General features: G+C 27.1%; 1 protein-coding gene across 3 annotated transcripts in view; it reads right to left on the bottom strand.

The window, feature by feature from the left end:
* LOC107443017 (choline-phosphate cytidylyltransferase B) overlaps positions 1-9887 on the bottom strand; it is a 56171-nt gene extending 46284 nt beyond the window's left edge. Inside the window, exon 1 of one of the 3 annotated variants that reach the window (XM_043051572.2) lies at positions 9785-9887. In XM_043051572.2, the coding sequence (XP_042907506.1) occupies positions 9785-9818 (34 nt within the window). In that variant the 5' untranslated portion in view covers positions 9819-9887. The remainder of the gene's footprint in view (positions 1-9784) is intronic. The other 2 variants (XM_043051573.2, XM_043051577.2) reach the window with 2 other exon arrangements.
* Positions 9888-17278: the final 7391 nt, after the last annotated feature.

Raw genomic sequence — 17278 nt, 5'->3', positions numbered from 1 at the left:
AAGAGCAATGGCTCTCACTTCCTATTGAACTGATAGACCGCATAATTGAAAGCATCACACATCGCTGTTTGTGCTGTATTGCTTCTAGAGGCAATCATATTCCATATTAAAGGTACTTTTTCTATTGCAAACCGATACTTCCAATTTGTTTATTTTATACATGTGCTAATTTCTATACTACTATTAATGTCTGATAATTTCTTTTTATGTTGTTTAATACCTTACTATGTGTTGTATATTGTGGGTAAGTTTCATAAAATTCCATGTGTAATTTCTTGAGTTATCGCGATTTTTGTGAATTTTCCTTAATTTATGATAACCAGTGTATATATATATATATATATATATATATATGCTGATGCCAAAAATTGGCAAGGATTTGGACGAAATGCCTACTGTATTTATATTGCTATCGGAATTCCAGTTAAATATCGAATATATTATCAAATCGAATTCTGCGCTCCACTGGCACACATGGAAATGTAACTTAAATGTAGTAAACTCATAGTGCGGTTAAAAAAAATAACAAAAGAATATAGTTTGTGTTTAGACAAGAGCATTAGAGTATCTTAATCCGATCTCATCTTAAAGCAAAACTTAAATAATTAGATATTAGGCTTTGAATAGCAAAAACATGTTACGTGCTGACAAACACCACTCACGTTTACTCAATCAAGTACAGGCATTGCACAAACACATAACAATAGTATGTTTTAGTTTCACAGAAACAGATAATTCTCTTGGTAATATTTAAGGCAGCTTTTTCCTCAAGATAAGAAAAATAAACAATGAGGGAATAGTAACCTTGAAAAGCATGTTGTTGTTACAGTTAGATATAGTATTCTAAAAATGCAGATAAAAATTTTACGATAAAAACCTCTTCCTTAACTTAATCAATGACATTATAATCCCTTCATTTTCTGATTTGAAAATGAATTATAGTCAACTAGTCCTGTGCTCTTTGTACTAAATGCCATCTTTTCTTTATAACCAACTGAGACCCAAGTTTAAATAATGGCAGAAAATGATAAAAATATCATCAGTTTGAAGAAGAAATTATCGAAATAAAGGAAACTTAATGAGATAAAATAGTTTTTAAAATTAATTCAATTAATTAAACTTAATTTTCTAAATTTAATACAATATTGAAAGTTATAATCACTTTCATAAAAATTTGAACCATGTTATATATAAATTTTGCTTATTAAGCAAATTAGATACTATTTTAAAACGCTTCTGTATATTAAAAAATATGCAGCTCAGGTTTATTTAAAATGTCAAATGTATATTCAGTAAAAATAAAATGTAAATTTAGTAATCAACTTAGTTTTTAGCACATTTGTTAAGTTAAATTTTGAAAATTTTCTTCCCAAGAGGGAAAAATCAGCCGCTTCTTCAAATGTTCATCAAATCAAATGTTCTCAGAATGGGCGTGGGTGTGGTAGGCGGTACTGTATTTGACAATAGATCAGTTGTGATATTTACTGAAAGAATGTGGTAAACGCTTATTTGATTTTCCAGATGCTATTCTGTTACAGGAAAAAATTCTCTTTTCTCTTATTACCCATTGGCAATATGGGTGTTATTCTGGGTTTGATGGCGTGCGCAACCTTATTTCGACGTCATCACCCTTTCACAACTGTGTTCAAGAGTAATAGTAAACAGTGCACATGCGTCTACATTGCATGCTTTGCTATCGACAGCTGCTTGCGGATAATTTTTTTCGAATTCTTTTTTTCACTTTCAATTTTGTTATGCATTAATTTGGAGAAATTATTTTTAAGATATGGGACCAGAGTGATCCCATAAATACTTCTTGAGTTGTGAATGAAAGAGAATTTCCTCATTTAAACGATACTTTTGTTTTTATTGTTTTAATTAAGAATCAGAAATTTTAACCTACAGTTCATACTGGATCGTTTTTAATACTAATTCAGGTGAATATCACAAATAAAGAGACAAAGAGAGTAAAAAAGAAAAAAATTTTAAAAATTAGACGGCAATCATTTTGCCAATGGGTAACCTGTATAATTTTTTTTAAATATTAATTTATTTTAAAATTCTTAAATAACCTATTCAGGGAAAGAAACATATTAATTTTTTGAGAATAATCTCATAAAACAATTTTTTTAAGAATAAAATTATTATTATGAAAGTTATATTTCTGAATTCTCACTAAATAAAATGCATCGTTTTTATTATAAAATATATATATAATTTAAACCTAAAAAATAAAATTTGAAGGTACGGAAAAAGCAAAGCGAAAGAAAAGAAAAGCAAGGCTATTTCTGTTTATGTGTTACAAAATTATCACTTTAATTTTAATTTTTTAAGAACTTCTTTTATTAATTATAAATTATTTTTCATGTTTTATGAGGTCAGTAAATGTAGAATTAATTTTAAGGAATTATTTTTGATTTATTTTTTGCAAATAAATGCCACTTTCTATGAATCAAATATGAAAGTAATATAAAGACAAATAAGACATAATTAGACGTTTAAATTAAATATGAAGGTATCTATAAAAAAAGACAAATTCTGTTTGTCTATTACAACAGTGCAATTTAAATTACAATTTTTTTAAAAAAACTTCATTTATACAATTTTTATGGTTTAAAACACTAAATGTTGAGTTAATTTTGACGAACTAATTTTTTTTATGTATTTTTAGCAAATAAAACAAATCAATGCCTTTGTAATTAAATTGAATAGGAAGATAACACGAAGACAAATAAAACATAGTAAAAGACATTTAAATTAAGATGAAAATATCCAAAAGAACAAGGTGATTTCTGTTTGTCTGTTACAACAGTATCGTTTAAATAACAATGTTTTAAGAGCTTCTTTTATTAATCATAAATGCATTTTCATGGTTTATAAGGTCACTAAATGTAGAACTAATTTTAATGAACTAATTTTTCATGTATTTTTAAAAGTTAATGCCTTTTTTATTAAATAAGAAGGTAATATGACGACAAATAAAACCTAATGAGACATTTAAATTAAAGATCAAGGTATCCAAAAGACAAGGCAATTTCTGTTTGTCTATTACAACAGTATAGTTTAAATAACAATGTTTTAAGAACTTCTTTTATTAATCATAAATGCATTTTCATGGTTTATAAGGTCACTAAATGTAGAACTAATTTTAATGAATTGATTTTTTACGTTTTTTTAACAAATTAATGTCAGTTTTATAAAATTAAAAATGAAGATAATATGAAGACAAATGAAGCATAATAAGATATTTAAATTAAATTTGAAGTTATCTACAAAAAACAAGACAAATTCTGTTTGTCTGCTGCAGTAGTACAGTTTAAATTATAAATTTTAGAACTTGGTTTATTAATTATAAATGCATTTTTATGGTTTAGAAGGTCACTAAATGTAGTTTATATGTAAAATATGTTTCTATTAAATTAAATATGAAGGTCATATGATATAAAATAAGATATATTAATAATATACACTACCGGTCAAAAGTTTGCGAAAATTTTGNAGAACTTCTTTTATTAATTATAAATTATTTTTCATGTTTTATGAGGTCAGTAAATGTAGAATTAATTTTAAGGAATTATTTTTGATGTATTTTTTGCAAATAAATGCCACTTTCTATAAATCAAATATGAAAGTAATATAAAGACAAATAAGACATGATTAGACATTTAAATTAAATATGAAGGTATCTATAAAACGAGACAAATTCTGTTTGTCTATTCCAAAAGTGCAATTTAAATTACAATTTTTTTAAAAAACTTCATTTATATAATTTTCATGGTTTAAAACACTAAATGTTGAATTAATTTTGACGAACTAATTTTTTTATGTATTTTTTAACAAATAAAACAAATTAATGCCTTTGTAATTAAATTGAATAGGAAGATAATACGAAGACAAATAAAACATAGTAAGACATTTAAATTAAGATAAAAATATCCAAAAGAACAAGGCGATTTCTGTTTCTCTGTTACAACAGTATCGTTTAAATAACGATGTTTTAAGAACTTCTTTTATTAATCATAAATGCATTTTCATGGTTTATAAGGTCATCAGATATTGAACTAATTTTAATGAACTAATTTTTTATGTATTTTTAAAAGTTAATGCCTTTTTTATTAAATAAGAAGGTAATATGACGACAAATAAAACCTAATAAGACATTTAAATTGAAGATCAAGGTATCAAAAAACAAGAAAATTTCTGTTTGTCTATTACAACAGTATGGTTTAAATCACAATTTTTTTAAGAACTTCTTTTATTAATTATAAATACATTTTCATACTTTATAAGGTCACTAAATGTAGAACTAATTTTAATAAATTGATTTTTTACGTTTTTTTAACAAATTAATTTCAGTTTTATAAAATTAAATATGAAGATAATATGAAGACAAATAAAACATAATACGATATTTAAATTAAATTTGAAGTTATTTAAAATTAAAAAAAGACAAATTCTGGTTGTCTGCTACAGTAGTACAGTTTAAATTATAAATTTTAGAACTTGGTTTATTAATTATAAATGCATTTTTATGGTTTAGAAGGTCATTAAATGTAGTTTATATGTAGAATATGTTTCGATTAAATTAAAAATGAAGGTCATATGATATAAAATAAGATATATTAATAATATATAAGATAAGATATTAAAAAAAAGGCAATTTCTGTTTGTTACAATAGTATCGTTTTAATTACAATTTCTTAAGAATTTCTTTTATTAATTATAAATAAATTTACTTGGTTTCTCTAAATGTAGAATTAACATAGCTACAATGCTACAATGGAATAGCCATTTTCATTCCAGAAATTATGAAAGTAGAAACAACAGTTGTAAATTTTCGCTTGGATTAACAATGAACATAGTTAAGTACAGTTTCTCAGAAAGAAAATTAATTAATTAATTAAACAAAGACATGTTATGATTGGTATAATTTTCATTATATACCAGAAATTTCAAATTTGGGAAGAATTTAAATTAAATAAGAAGGTAAAAAGAACCTTCATATTTAATGAATGGGGTGAATGAAAATGATGAACATAATAAAGAAAACGGAAAATTTCTCGAAAAAAAAATTTAAAGTAAGATAGATTGTGACTATTGTTAAATTCCTTTTGTTTCATTTCACAAAAGAACAAACAAACATCATAAAGTAAAGAACATAAAATATCAGTAACAAATTTCCGTTTGGAAACAATAGAACTAATCAAAATTACTCTAATAAAAAAATGATGACAAATTAATACTGATAATGAATGATATTTTGAATTAAATTTCTTTGTTAATGTTTTTAATTTATTTTTATTTATTTAATCACGCATGTCTTCATAATAAGCTACAGACACAAAAATTTTCACAAGATAAAAATAATAATGATTCATATTTCTAGTTGGTGGAAATAGAACTTTAATTTATCTAGATTATTCAGATTATCTGCTTGACATAATTTTAATTATATCATCTTGTTTTAATTTAATTTCCTAATAGTTTTTGTCTATTTGGTAAGCAATATTAAAATTGCGAACCTTCACGAATTAAAATAATAAAAATTTCTTATTATTTTAGAACTTCAAATTAATTTTCAATCCTTAAAGATTGCATTTCATGGAATTTTTGCAGATATGATCACAATATAATTATCAAAATTAAAGTTATGACAATTTTTTACAAATTACAATTTTAACAAAAATAGCGTAAGGATGGGACTAGATGCTTCGCTATACATGTTGGTTGATTGTGTGGAGTCAAATTGTACATTGCACGCTCTATTAGGCTTAAGGATAATCAGTCTGACGTCTTCATGACGTTCCTTTAGCAAAACGGGTCCCTGCGCCCTCTAGCAACACTTAAATGAAACGTTTAGTTGATTCAGTAGATTTGAATAGAAAACACTCTAAGGTTATAATTTAGTATCTCTGATCATACATCCCCCATATCCAATTTTACCTTGGCCCCAGTTGAGCTCAAAATGGGTCCTAATTGAACATGCATCTAGGGAACAATATTGAGATGTCTATATTTTTTAATATTACTCCGATACAGGGCCAATTTTTGACCTATATTGGTTGAATAATGATTATGGAACATTGAGTAAATCTGCCAATTCTATATAGGGCCAATATTGGTTGTAAAGTGTCGGTAAAATATCGGGTGAATCAGACAATTCTGTATCGAACCAATATCGGCCCTTATTGAGCCAAGATTCGTAAATATTGGTCCAATAAGGGCCAAAGTTCTTTTGCTGCTAGGGTTTATTAATTTCGGAACGATTATATCATTGACAATGGGTCAGTTTCCTGATTTGGGCTCTGGATTTGCTCCAAGATGTTCTTACAATACCGTTCGGATACAGATAAATAAGTTTAATAGGTTTTAATCTGAAGAGATAAATGGAAATATTCCATCTTTCTTCTTTTGTTATAAACAAAGTATTTTATGATGAATTAAAATGTTTTGAAAACAAAATTTTCATTTTAATGCAAAATACTTTTCAATGCTGCACCAGTAATATTTTTTACTGCAACTTTTTCGTTAAAAGAAATTATATGAAATGTACATTTATAGAAATTGGAAACCTGCAAGTCACATCATCGTAGGTAAATCGTGGCCTTTGTTGATTCAAAAGCCGATCAGTTTCGACATGTGTCTCTAACCGATATCCAATTAAATCTGATTTAAATCACATGGTTAGGCATTATCACTTCACATTTTCTCGAGTTGCAAGAAACCAATCGTAGAATATGATCGGTGCATTTTGAGCAGAACGATCATATCAGATTCAGTAAGAATGTTCCCTAAGTTTTTAAAAATCGTGAATTGCATTTTATACCTTTTTTAACTTTCAACTTTCTTTTTTGTAGTTTGATTTCCCGATAGAATTTTTTAAATAATTATGAAAGAATTATTATTGAATCTAGAATAATGACGTCACGTGAAAACTACATGCTGACCTGTCCGAAAAGTCGACCGCCTAATGACTGTTTGCTTTTCAAAAGTTGAAAGCTAGCTCCATAAGCTCCTTGTCACGGACCAGACTCAATGATAAGGTTTATAGCATGAAGAAATGAAATACTTCTTTGAGTAGGATTAGTATTGTAGTTATGTTTCTTTTTCAATAAAAATTATTGAATAAAAATTAGTTTACGTGAATATATGTGTTTCCAAAGTTTTTCATATTGCGCATTTATATAGAAACAAAATTTTCTAATCAATTCCAAATCTTTTATCTTAGAATTTAATTCTACTGTACATAATAAGTATTTCTGTCATATTTTTATTTACTCCTGTTTATTTTTTTTTCACATAACTTCCATAGTAAACAGAGGGAAAAAAATCTACATTAATGACGCTATCCGGAATTTATTCATCAGCTTAAAAGAAGTAATGGTCTACAGTCCTTGGCCATATTATTCGACGTACTATAAGATTCTATGTAAAATTATAATTATCAGGTGATACTATACAGCTGTATTTTTTTTATGCCACAGAAACCGGTTTGCACTTATTTACGTTCGTGTATTATTTTGTTAATATCGTAATCCAATACATTAAAAATAGATGCAAATAGGAAGTATATAAGTATGTAAAAAATCTCCTGAATACAAACCCATTACATGTATTTTTAAATATAAAAGTATTGCATATAAACTCATGCAAATCATGTAATTAATTAAAAACCGCAGTGCCTCTAACAATTTGATCTAATTATTATAATGTACTTATATAATGCTTGATATAATAAATATTCTATTTTTATATAATATATCGTCTAATTTATCCTATCGTCAAATTTATATAATACATTGTCTAATTTGAACAATTGATGCACTAACGTAAACAAGTGCAAACCGGTTTCAGTCGCACAAAAACAAAAAAGCTGTATTGCATCACCTTATAATTAAGATTTTACATAGAATCTTATAGTGCGTCTAATAATTTGGCCAGGGAATTTATGTCATACATAAATGTAAATATGTATTTTATTGAAAATAGAAATAAATTTAAGAACAAGGAAAATGGTGAAAAATTAAATATTAAAAATGAATCATAGTTTATTTAACATGTCAATATTTTTGTCTTTATCAACACAACGGAAGGAATTATGGCTAACTACGTGATTTAAAACAAATTTATTTGGATACCTGTAAGCGACCCCTTACAAAAATTAAAGGAGATTTTGAGGCTTATTTGAGGTTGTTTTGATGTGCTAAGATTGATTTGAAGTTGTCAACAAAAATAACCTTAAAAATCAAACTCCCANACAAATGTGAAGAATTCACTTGTCAGCCATGTGATTACTTTAGAATGCTGCCAGATTCAAAAAACTTAAAATTATCAAAAATTAAACAATAATATGTAGACTTTGACTATTTTTGAACATATTTTTAAAATTAAAATATGCAATTTATAAAAAAAAATTTCACTTAAAAGTTGACACTTTCGTGGAATTGCCCAGCAACCATTGCTTTGAAGATATATAGGTTATTACGGGTTTTTTTTACACTTCAAATTGTTTTGAGGTTGATTTCAATGCACCTCATATCAATCTGCTAAGGGAAGTTGTTTTGAAGGTAAACAGGTTATTTTTTTTACACCAAGGTATTTTAAGGTTGATTTAAATCTCCTGTTGAAGGTGGCTGTTTTGAAGGTACACGTCACGCGTGTGAGTCGAACTTGATTGGCTTCTAAATCGACAAATGTCATGATTTATTTACGATGACGTCACTTGCAGGTATTCAATTAAAATAAAACAAGTAAACAAGAGATTACAAGGAACTTCTTAAATTTATTTAATAATAATAATAGATGATGATAAACTCATATCTCTAACTAGTATTTAAGGTTTTTGTCGAAGCTTGACGCTGAAACCATTTGAGCGAGTGATGCCATTTTGCCGCGCGTTAAGAAAAACATGATCTAATATGATCTTTTAACATGATCTAACAATAAAATAGAAACTGCTGTCAACTTTCAAAAATAAACTCTAAAATTCTATACTGTTAAAACACCAGTTTTAAATTATTTTCCTTTTTATTTATTAGTTTTATTATTTTTTTTTTATATTTAATGTTACTACATAATATATAGTAAATTTTAAATACGACAAGCTATAAAATGACATCCTTTAGTTAATGTTTTTAGAATCCTTATCAAAAATTAAGTTAAAAAAATAAACACATTAGGCTTTACAATTTACATTCAAGAGCAGGAAAAACATGAACGCTGTCGAAATCATATTGATCATTATTTGGGAGAGGAATAGGAATGAAAACATCAAAAACTTATTTCATTTTTAAAGAGACAGAGAAAAGTTGAAAACCGATTAAAATAAATATATCTGCTTTTCATCAGACAATCAAACTGGTTTTGATGTTTTACAACCAGCCTTTCAAACTAGTGATTGGAGAGATTCTGATAGTGTTTCGTTACTTTCCAGCTTGAATATTTATTTACGTCTATATTTTTTACTTCATTTTCCTCAAGTATTTTTTTTAAATTTAAAAAATAAAGATTACGAAACATCCTTCATGTAGAAAAATTTCTCAAAATAAATGAAAAAGTAAAATTTTTCACGCAGTTAGATCTGGCGTTTTAAATGTAGTTTTTTTATTTCCAAAATAAATTGCTTTTTTAAATAATACTACAAGCGGTAACAAATAATGTTAAATTGAAATATACGTAGGTCTAAGTGAATAACAAGCGTTTACAAATAATAAATAATAATTTAAGATATCTATAAAAAAAATTTATCAGACCAATCTTAGAAGTTATGCATGTAATAATTTACCTCTGACATGGTGAATGCTACATACGTTGCCCATAACTAACAAATCTTATCCAAATTGCTTACTTTCATGGATTGTATAACTTCATTCTTTGGCGATATTAAAAGAAGCCATAAAAATCGTTTTGTTTTTCCTAGGAAAAAAATAATTATATTTGTCCTCGTATTTAGTTTCTAAACATAATTACGTTTATTCGTAGCATTTCATAATATTTCAGAGTCCACATTGTTGAAGAAAAACTTTCGAGTTAAGTTAAATTCCTTAACTTATTTTAACAGCTTTGTAAATATTCGTATTTCCAAGAATTTTCAAATATTTATTTTACACCTAATGCTGCGCCGTCTCTCAATGCTTACGGGTAAAAAATTCTGCATTCATGTTTTCTGTAAATAATGAGCTAAAATGAAATTTTTAAACAAAATCTTTCAATGAGCATGTAAAATATATATAAATAAATAAATAAACAATAAATAAGTAAGTAATAAATGTGTAAATAAATAAACAATAAATAAGTAAGTAATATGCAAGTGAATAAATATAAATGAATAAATATAAATAAATCAGTATTATGAGCACCTAAACTTGAATTTTCATTAACTTGCAAACGACGTTATTGATTTTTAAGGATTCATTTAAAATATGCCAATTAATAAAAAAAAAGGACGATAAAATAATAAATTACGAAATCAGACACAAAAATGTACTTTCTCTGAATAAATATGCATTTTTTCGTCAGTTCTAGACACTTGATCTCAAAGTATGAGGTGTAGCCGCAAATTTTATATTTTATAATCGTCGTTGAACAACCGCCCCAACGACTACTAATGTTCAACTACGAAACCTTGTAATTTTGGTCCCATTCCAGAAGGCAAGGGAACTCCTGGATCAAGTATCGGGAGACATTTGCTATCGTGGAGAACTTTTTGATGAAACTAACCCGCATTTGCGTTACATGGAAAAGAAGACCACGAGAACCTCCCACGATTAGCCTGATGGCAAGGGGACTCAAACGCATGATCTGTCTACCACTAAGGATATTTCACGTCGGCACTGTGGTCGGTGCAAGCCGGATGCGGAATTCATATCGATCAGCCATCGCTGGGGTTCGTACCCGATTCAAATCATTGGAAGGCGAACGCTCTATCCCCTGAGCCATCGCGGCTCGTTGCCGCAAATTGGGAAATATGGTCTGAATGGTTGAAAAAGCGGCTGAAAGTTTGAACTCATTTAATGCTATTTATGTAAACTTTATGCATATTTCGCCAAATCTCTAGAACCATTTATGCAAATCAAAATTTTATCGCTCTTAATTAAGATAATGTTTTTCGATTCTATGGGAAAAATATTTTTTACTTATTATTATTGAATGATTTGTTAATGATTAAAAAGCATTTAAAAATAAAATATACAGTTCTTTCATTATTTCAAAAAAATATGGAACTTTAAATGACAAAATCCGGAATTTATACAAAATCAGTTAAATAGTACCGTGAAAGGAAAGTTTAAAATTACGACTCGTTTGAAATATTTTCGCTCAGAATATTTCAATTTTATTCAAATTTTGAATTTCATCATTTAAAATGACTTACTTTGAGAAATATATATAATTGTTTATATCTTATTGTGTTAAAAATAAATTTTGCAAAAAGCAAATTTTTAAACAAATGTTTTCTTGTATCGCGATTTAAATCAAATTATTTAGACAAGTACTTAAATTAATGTAATTCGACCTGACTCAAATGAATGTAATGACAATTATTTGAATTATTGAAAGAACTAAATGCAAAGTAAATGCTTGAATTTTTTTGAACATGCATGCACAAAATTTTATTTTTCATGGACTAATTTAAGAATTTTCTTGCAATCAGTAGTTTGTACGGGTGCGCTATGCAAGTACAAATCATATTGCTCTGTTTTTATTTAATGCACTTGCACAATTTCAATATTTTTCAGAAATATATCTACCAAAAAAATAAAATTTCTATCTGCTATATGTTATAATTTGAGAGGTAAATTTAAATAAAACACTCAAAAGGCTGAAGTTAGAGTCGAACATTTCAAATTCCAACCCAAGAGTTCTATTTTTAGCTATACTAAATGTCTTACCGAAATTTAAATGTTATCTTACAATAACATAAAAGAGCCCTTTATGTTGTTCTATTGCATTAAAACGAGAATCAATTCAAAGTTCATATTTGAATTAGGCCTTTAATAATGAAAATAAAGACATTAAAAAAACTACCCAACAAAAAGACAACTTTGCTGTCAAAATTGTTGTCCTTTATAGTATAATTGCTCAATAGCGATAAATTAAGCAACCATAAAAATTTTATTGAACGAATTTTATCATGTTTGTTCATTGATCTATTGATAATTCTATGATCACGAAATAAATGGAAACCGTTTTATGGCTCCTGAATTTATGATATATTCAAATAATTCCACCTATTTTATGTCCGAAGACAAAAAATAAAATATCGTGCAATTACTAATGATTAAATTATACTCTACTTGGTAAGAGCCAATTTTTGAAAAATTATTTGTTCTGTAAATTCGTTTCTAAATATAATAATTAAGGAAATTGTTAAAGGGGTCTTTCAAATATTGCGTAAGCAATGGGGAGGAAAGGGGTTTCAGGTTTGCTTAATTTTCATGACAAGGTGGGAAGAGGGGCAAGAGAAATGCTGAAATAAGAAGTTAAAATCTCCTTATTTTTATTTTATTTTTTCTTTCAAATGCATAAAAATATGACCAAAAAAATGGAAGGATAAAGTATAAACATTTGAAAAACATTCAAATTTGAAATAAAAGTTTAAAATGCTCCAGAATTAAGGAAGTTCAAATACAAAAGAAAAATACAAACAATTTCTATAAAAATATTCTACCAAAAATTTTATTAAACGTAAATTTTGTTCTGTAACTAAATTACTTTTCTTATTTGAATTTTCTCCTAAAAACAGGCTATTTAAATAGAATTCAACTTTAAAAGAAAAGAAAGAGGGGGAGAGAGAGACATTTTTTTGCGTAAGCATGATACGAGGTTTATAATTTAAGGCATGAAAATTTGTTAAAAACAGCCTTACGTATTAATTTGTATTACGAATTATACAATCAAGTTTGACTACAAAAGAAAATACAAAAAATTTTTTAAAAATATTCTACCCAAAATTTTATAAAAGTTTTTTTTTCTTTAAGTAAATTGCTTTTCTTAAGTGAATTTTCTCCTAAAATTAAATTATTTAATTAAAAGCCAACATTATATCAAAAAAAGAGAGAGAAGGAGAGAGAAATAGTGAGATTTTCTTACGTAAGGATGAGACGAGACTTATAATTTAAGGAGTCTAAAATTGCTAAAAACAGGCTTACGTATTAACATTTGAATCATACAATTAAGTTTCAATAGTTATAATTCAAAAACCTTATAAGTCACGCGAGGTCAGTTATATTAGGATTGACCTTAGCTATAGCGCAGCCTTGAGCCAAAGTTTTCGTACTTATTTTATCACACTCTATAGCTTGTCTGTCTTTGCTTTTTCAATTAAATTTTTTTAAACATTTATGTGAAGAAACAATGCAAAACTTACACACATTTTTATTTTTACTATAGTTCTAGTTCGTTAAGTCGACAAGAAACGTGTAATGAATTTTATAATTGGTTCAAAAAGCTTTCGGTTCATTTAAAAACTTATCTTCTTAAATTCTTACCTTATTTAAACTTTGGTTCGCTTAAAAACCAGAGTTATGGCTAAATACGCAAAAAATGGCCATCCACATTAAAGGATGAAAACTTTCGCCAGCTCTCCTAGCTTAACTGCTGAGACTATATCTTCAAGATTTCCGCTATCACACACATTTTAATCCAAATCAGTCGGGGAAAAAGATGTGTTTATTTAGAGTGTGCACGTTTTGGTTTCTGATACCATAGCCAAATTATTAGTCAGTATTTATTAATTGATTAGCAATTTTTGAGGTCACCTTTTTTAATCATCAAGATTGGCCATCAGTGAAAATCCAATCACGCGAACATAAATTATTTAAGAGGATTTCTTTTATTTGTTTTGCGCTCTGTTTAATAATCATTAATCAGAAAGCTATGAAAATATCTTAGGAGGCCTCTTTCCTCGAAACCTTAAATTTTAGGTTAAAATTTGTTTGGGTTGAAATTTTGAATATTTTTTAATCATTTTTCTTTTTCTGTTCGTAACAAACTTTTGATGTTAGATTATTATTTGACAGCACAATACTTTAAAAAATAGGTCAAAAAAATTGAAAAGTCGCTTTATTGGATATGGAGAGATGGTGCTTGATTCTTTTTAAAAACACAACGATTTTTTTTTCTCGAAAATGTAAAAAAAAAGATATTACGCTGTTAGTTTGGATTCGTTAAAGATAGGGCAGCTTGGAATTGACTTCTAAGGAAGGCCAAGGCCCCCGCAGGGTTATCGTGCCACTGAGGAAGTAGGGAAGAAAGTAATTTTAGGTAGGTAATTTAATACTGTACATTTGCCTGCTTATGGATTTTCTAAAATATGCTTTTTATTGTTTGAACTGAGGAAAATAGAGTTGGATATCATCGAAAAGATCTCTTAACGTAATCTACACAAAATTTGAGGTATTCATATAGTATCTTAAAGTAGGCAAATGTATAAAACTTAACTATTTTTCGAAAAATGCTAATTTCAAACTGTGTTGGTATAATTTTGTCGAAAAAAATATTCTGGACAGATAATTTTAAAAAACCACGTGATATATTTCACAAATTCAGATTGGATGAAGCTCTTGTATTTTCCATGTTTCGAAAGATACTGCCAAGTAGCGTAATTATTCAACATCTGTTTATTTTCTAAAATTAAGTTAAGATGATGAAAACCACACTTAGAATTTTCTCCCCCTTTGTCTCCACCCACTTTGACTGTTGAGTTCGATGGATATTTACGGAACCTACTAACGTCGACTAATCAATGCAAGTATTTATTTATAAGTTTTAAAATGTGTGCATGTCACAACAGAAGTGAACATAAAAGAAAATAAATATTTAAAAAATCTTCGAATTTCATAATGCTTCTGAAAATAACTTAGAATGAATAAAAATAAAAAGGACAACCTAGTCAGATAGCTTTATACGCTTAAAATAAGTTGTTTTCCTTCAGTGGCCTATTTCATAACTTCTGATCTAATCAGACATGATTACAAAACAATCATGCCTATTTATTCATTCATCATTTTGCTAAATGACATTTACCATGAACTTGATGTCAGGGCTTTGAAGTCGGTGTCAAAGAAAAATTATGTTATGTTCACAGTGCAATTGAATAATCAAAGAAATCGTTAAAAAATTGAAAGATGATATTTTTATATATTTGGCATCTTCGTGTGATAAACTACATGATGGAGAAAAGAAATTTGTTTTCTGAAATCTCAATTTAGTGTTGTTGTTTTTAATTGTATTTATTTTATTTCTGTTGTGTTTTGTTATTTTATATTTCATGATAGCAAGGGAAAGAAAATAATTATCAAGCAGCCTTTCTTAGAATTAATCACGAAGCACTTACGTTGAGTTTTCAATTGGATAACAGAGGTACTATTAATTAAAAGAAGAATCAAAGTTTTCAATTTTATGAAAATTATTTAGAGAAATGCGCATAGTTGATAAGTAAACAAAAATATTATTCAAATATTGTGACAATTATAATAAATATATTGCATAATATCTAATTAATGTAGCATAAATGAATTATATCACATACTATGAATTATATCGCAAATTTAATTTCTTGCATTTAAACGTTTTTTACCTTATGTATAGTACATTATTTTTAAAATTCAACTTGATTTAGCTTATTTGAGGAATAAATTAAAATGATATCTAAATAAATTTTATTCGTCATTTGTAATAATTTCTTAGTTACAGAATATTTTTTAAAGGATCTTTTTGTAATAAGATGTTAAGAAATTTCTGAGCGTGTGAAAGAAATATTGATATCTAACTCTTCTTATAATGGTTTTGTAAAAACATTTTTTTAAAGTTTATTTCTTCTGCTGTTATTTTATAACATGAAAAAGAATCTATCTGTAAAAATAAAATAACGAGTTTGTCTGTGTGTCTGTCTTTCTTATAACTCCAGAACCGTTTGTGCATAGCGTTCAGAAAATTGGGCAGGGGATAGAAGGGGCAATTTTAGCCCTCGATAATGAAAATTGTTCGAAAATTTCAGTTAGATCGTTATTGAGAGGAGTTTTAAAAATGGAATATTCTCATTGGCTTAGAACTCGCCATTCATATAAAAGTGTTTCCCAGTTCAAAAGATGATTCGGTTTGTCAAATATTTTAATGATAGCATCAGTGATGCTTGCTAGCTTATAGCTCTCATTGATTAAAAAAGTAGTTTTTCTCGTTGTTCAAAATCTAATTATTTTTTATTCGTTATGTCAGATAAGTTCGATGATTAAAGTGAACACCAAATTTGTATTTTTAAAGTTATATGAAACCACTTATTTATCTTGTTTATAGTTATGCTTTAAAAAATCACTCTATGAAACTAAATAATTTAAAATCAACCGTTTCTGAAATAAAAATAGATAAGTAATGTACAGCAAATCAAAGTTAAATAAACAGTTTTAATACGTTTAGATGAAACGTAAAGCTTTTTCATACCATTATTGACGCCAATAATGCTTGATTAATTTTGATAAAGCTTACTAATTGAAAATAAAAAATACATGCTCTGTACTAAAAATCAAGATCAATGAAGAAATGCTACTAATTTATTTAAGAGGCGCGTAAAATATCACCAACCGAACTATTATTGACGCCAATTATGCTTACCAAATTTTGTTTGGTATTAGATAGAGAAAAACGAAGAAAATTAATAAGTTTTATTTACTGCGCATAAGTTGTAAATTGTTTACAAGGAAAATAATAAAGATTAATGAAAAGTAAAGAAGAAAAATTAATAAAATAAAATATTTTTAAAAATAAATTTATTAAAAAGCCAGAAAACAGAAGATGAAAAGATATAATCTCTTCATCCTCTCATACGATTATATCTGCAAAATTGTGTTCGATTTTGCTTCAATTTTTTTAGTGCTCTTTACACTATTGTATTCATATATTTTGTATGGCTATCTTAATACAATATTTGAAAACACACCTATTTGCTAATATAACTGTGTGAGCTGATGAAGAAATTATATCTTTTAATTTTTTTATTCGTTTTCTGGCTTTTTAATTTACATATTTTTTATTTATTAATTTTTTTTCTATTTATTTATTTAGTTACTTATTTTACGTCAGCACTGCGGTCGATGCGAGTCGGGTGCGGACTTCGTATCGACCAGTATCAACACCTCCTAGAATAAGGAAGGCCTCAGCACGGTTCTATTTAGTAGTCCGATGTGACGAAGTTAACTGCTCAGTTGATGAAAAATAAGAAAGATGCCATTACGTTCGGGGTACTAAGCTGCGCAGTGGTTGAAAATACGCACTATGTCATTAC

Source organism: Parasteatoda tepidariorum, chromosome 5 (genome assembly GCF_043381705.1).
Source record: "Parasteatoda tepidariorum isolate YZ-2023 chromosome 5, CAS_Ptep_4.0, whole genome shotgun sequence".
In the NCBI taxonomy this organism is placed as follows: Eukaryota; Metazoa; Arthropoda; class Arachnida; order Araneae; family Theridiidae; genus Parasteatoda; species Parasteatoda tepidariorum.
The sequence above is the reverse complement of the archived record's forward strand: the minus strand, read 5'-3'. Positions and strand labels throughout refer to the sequence as shown.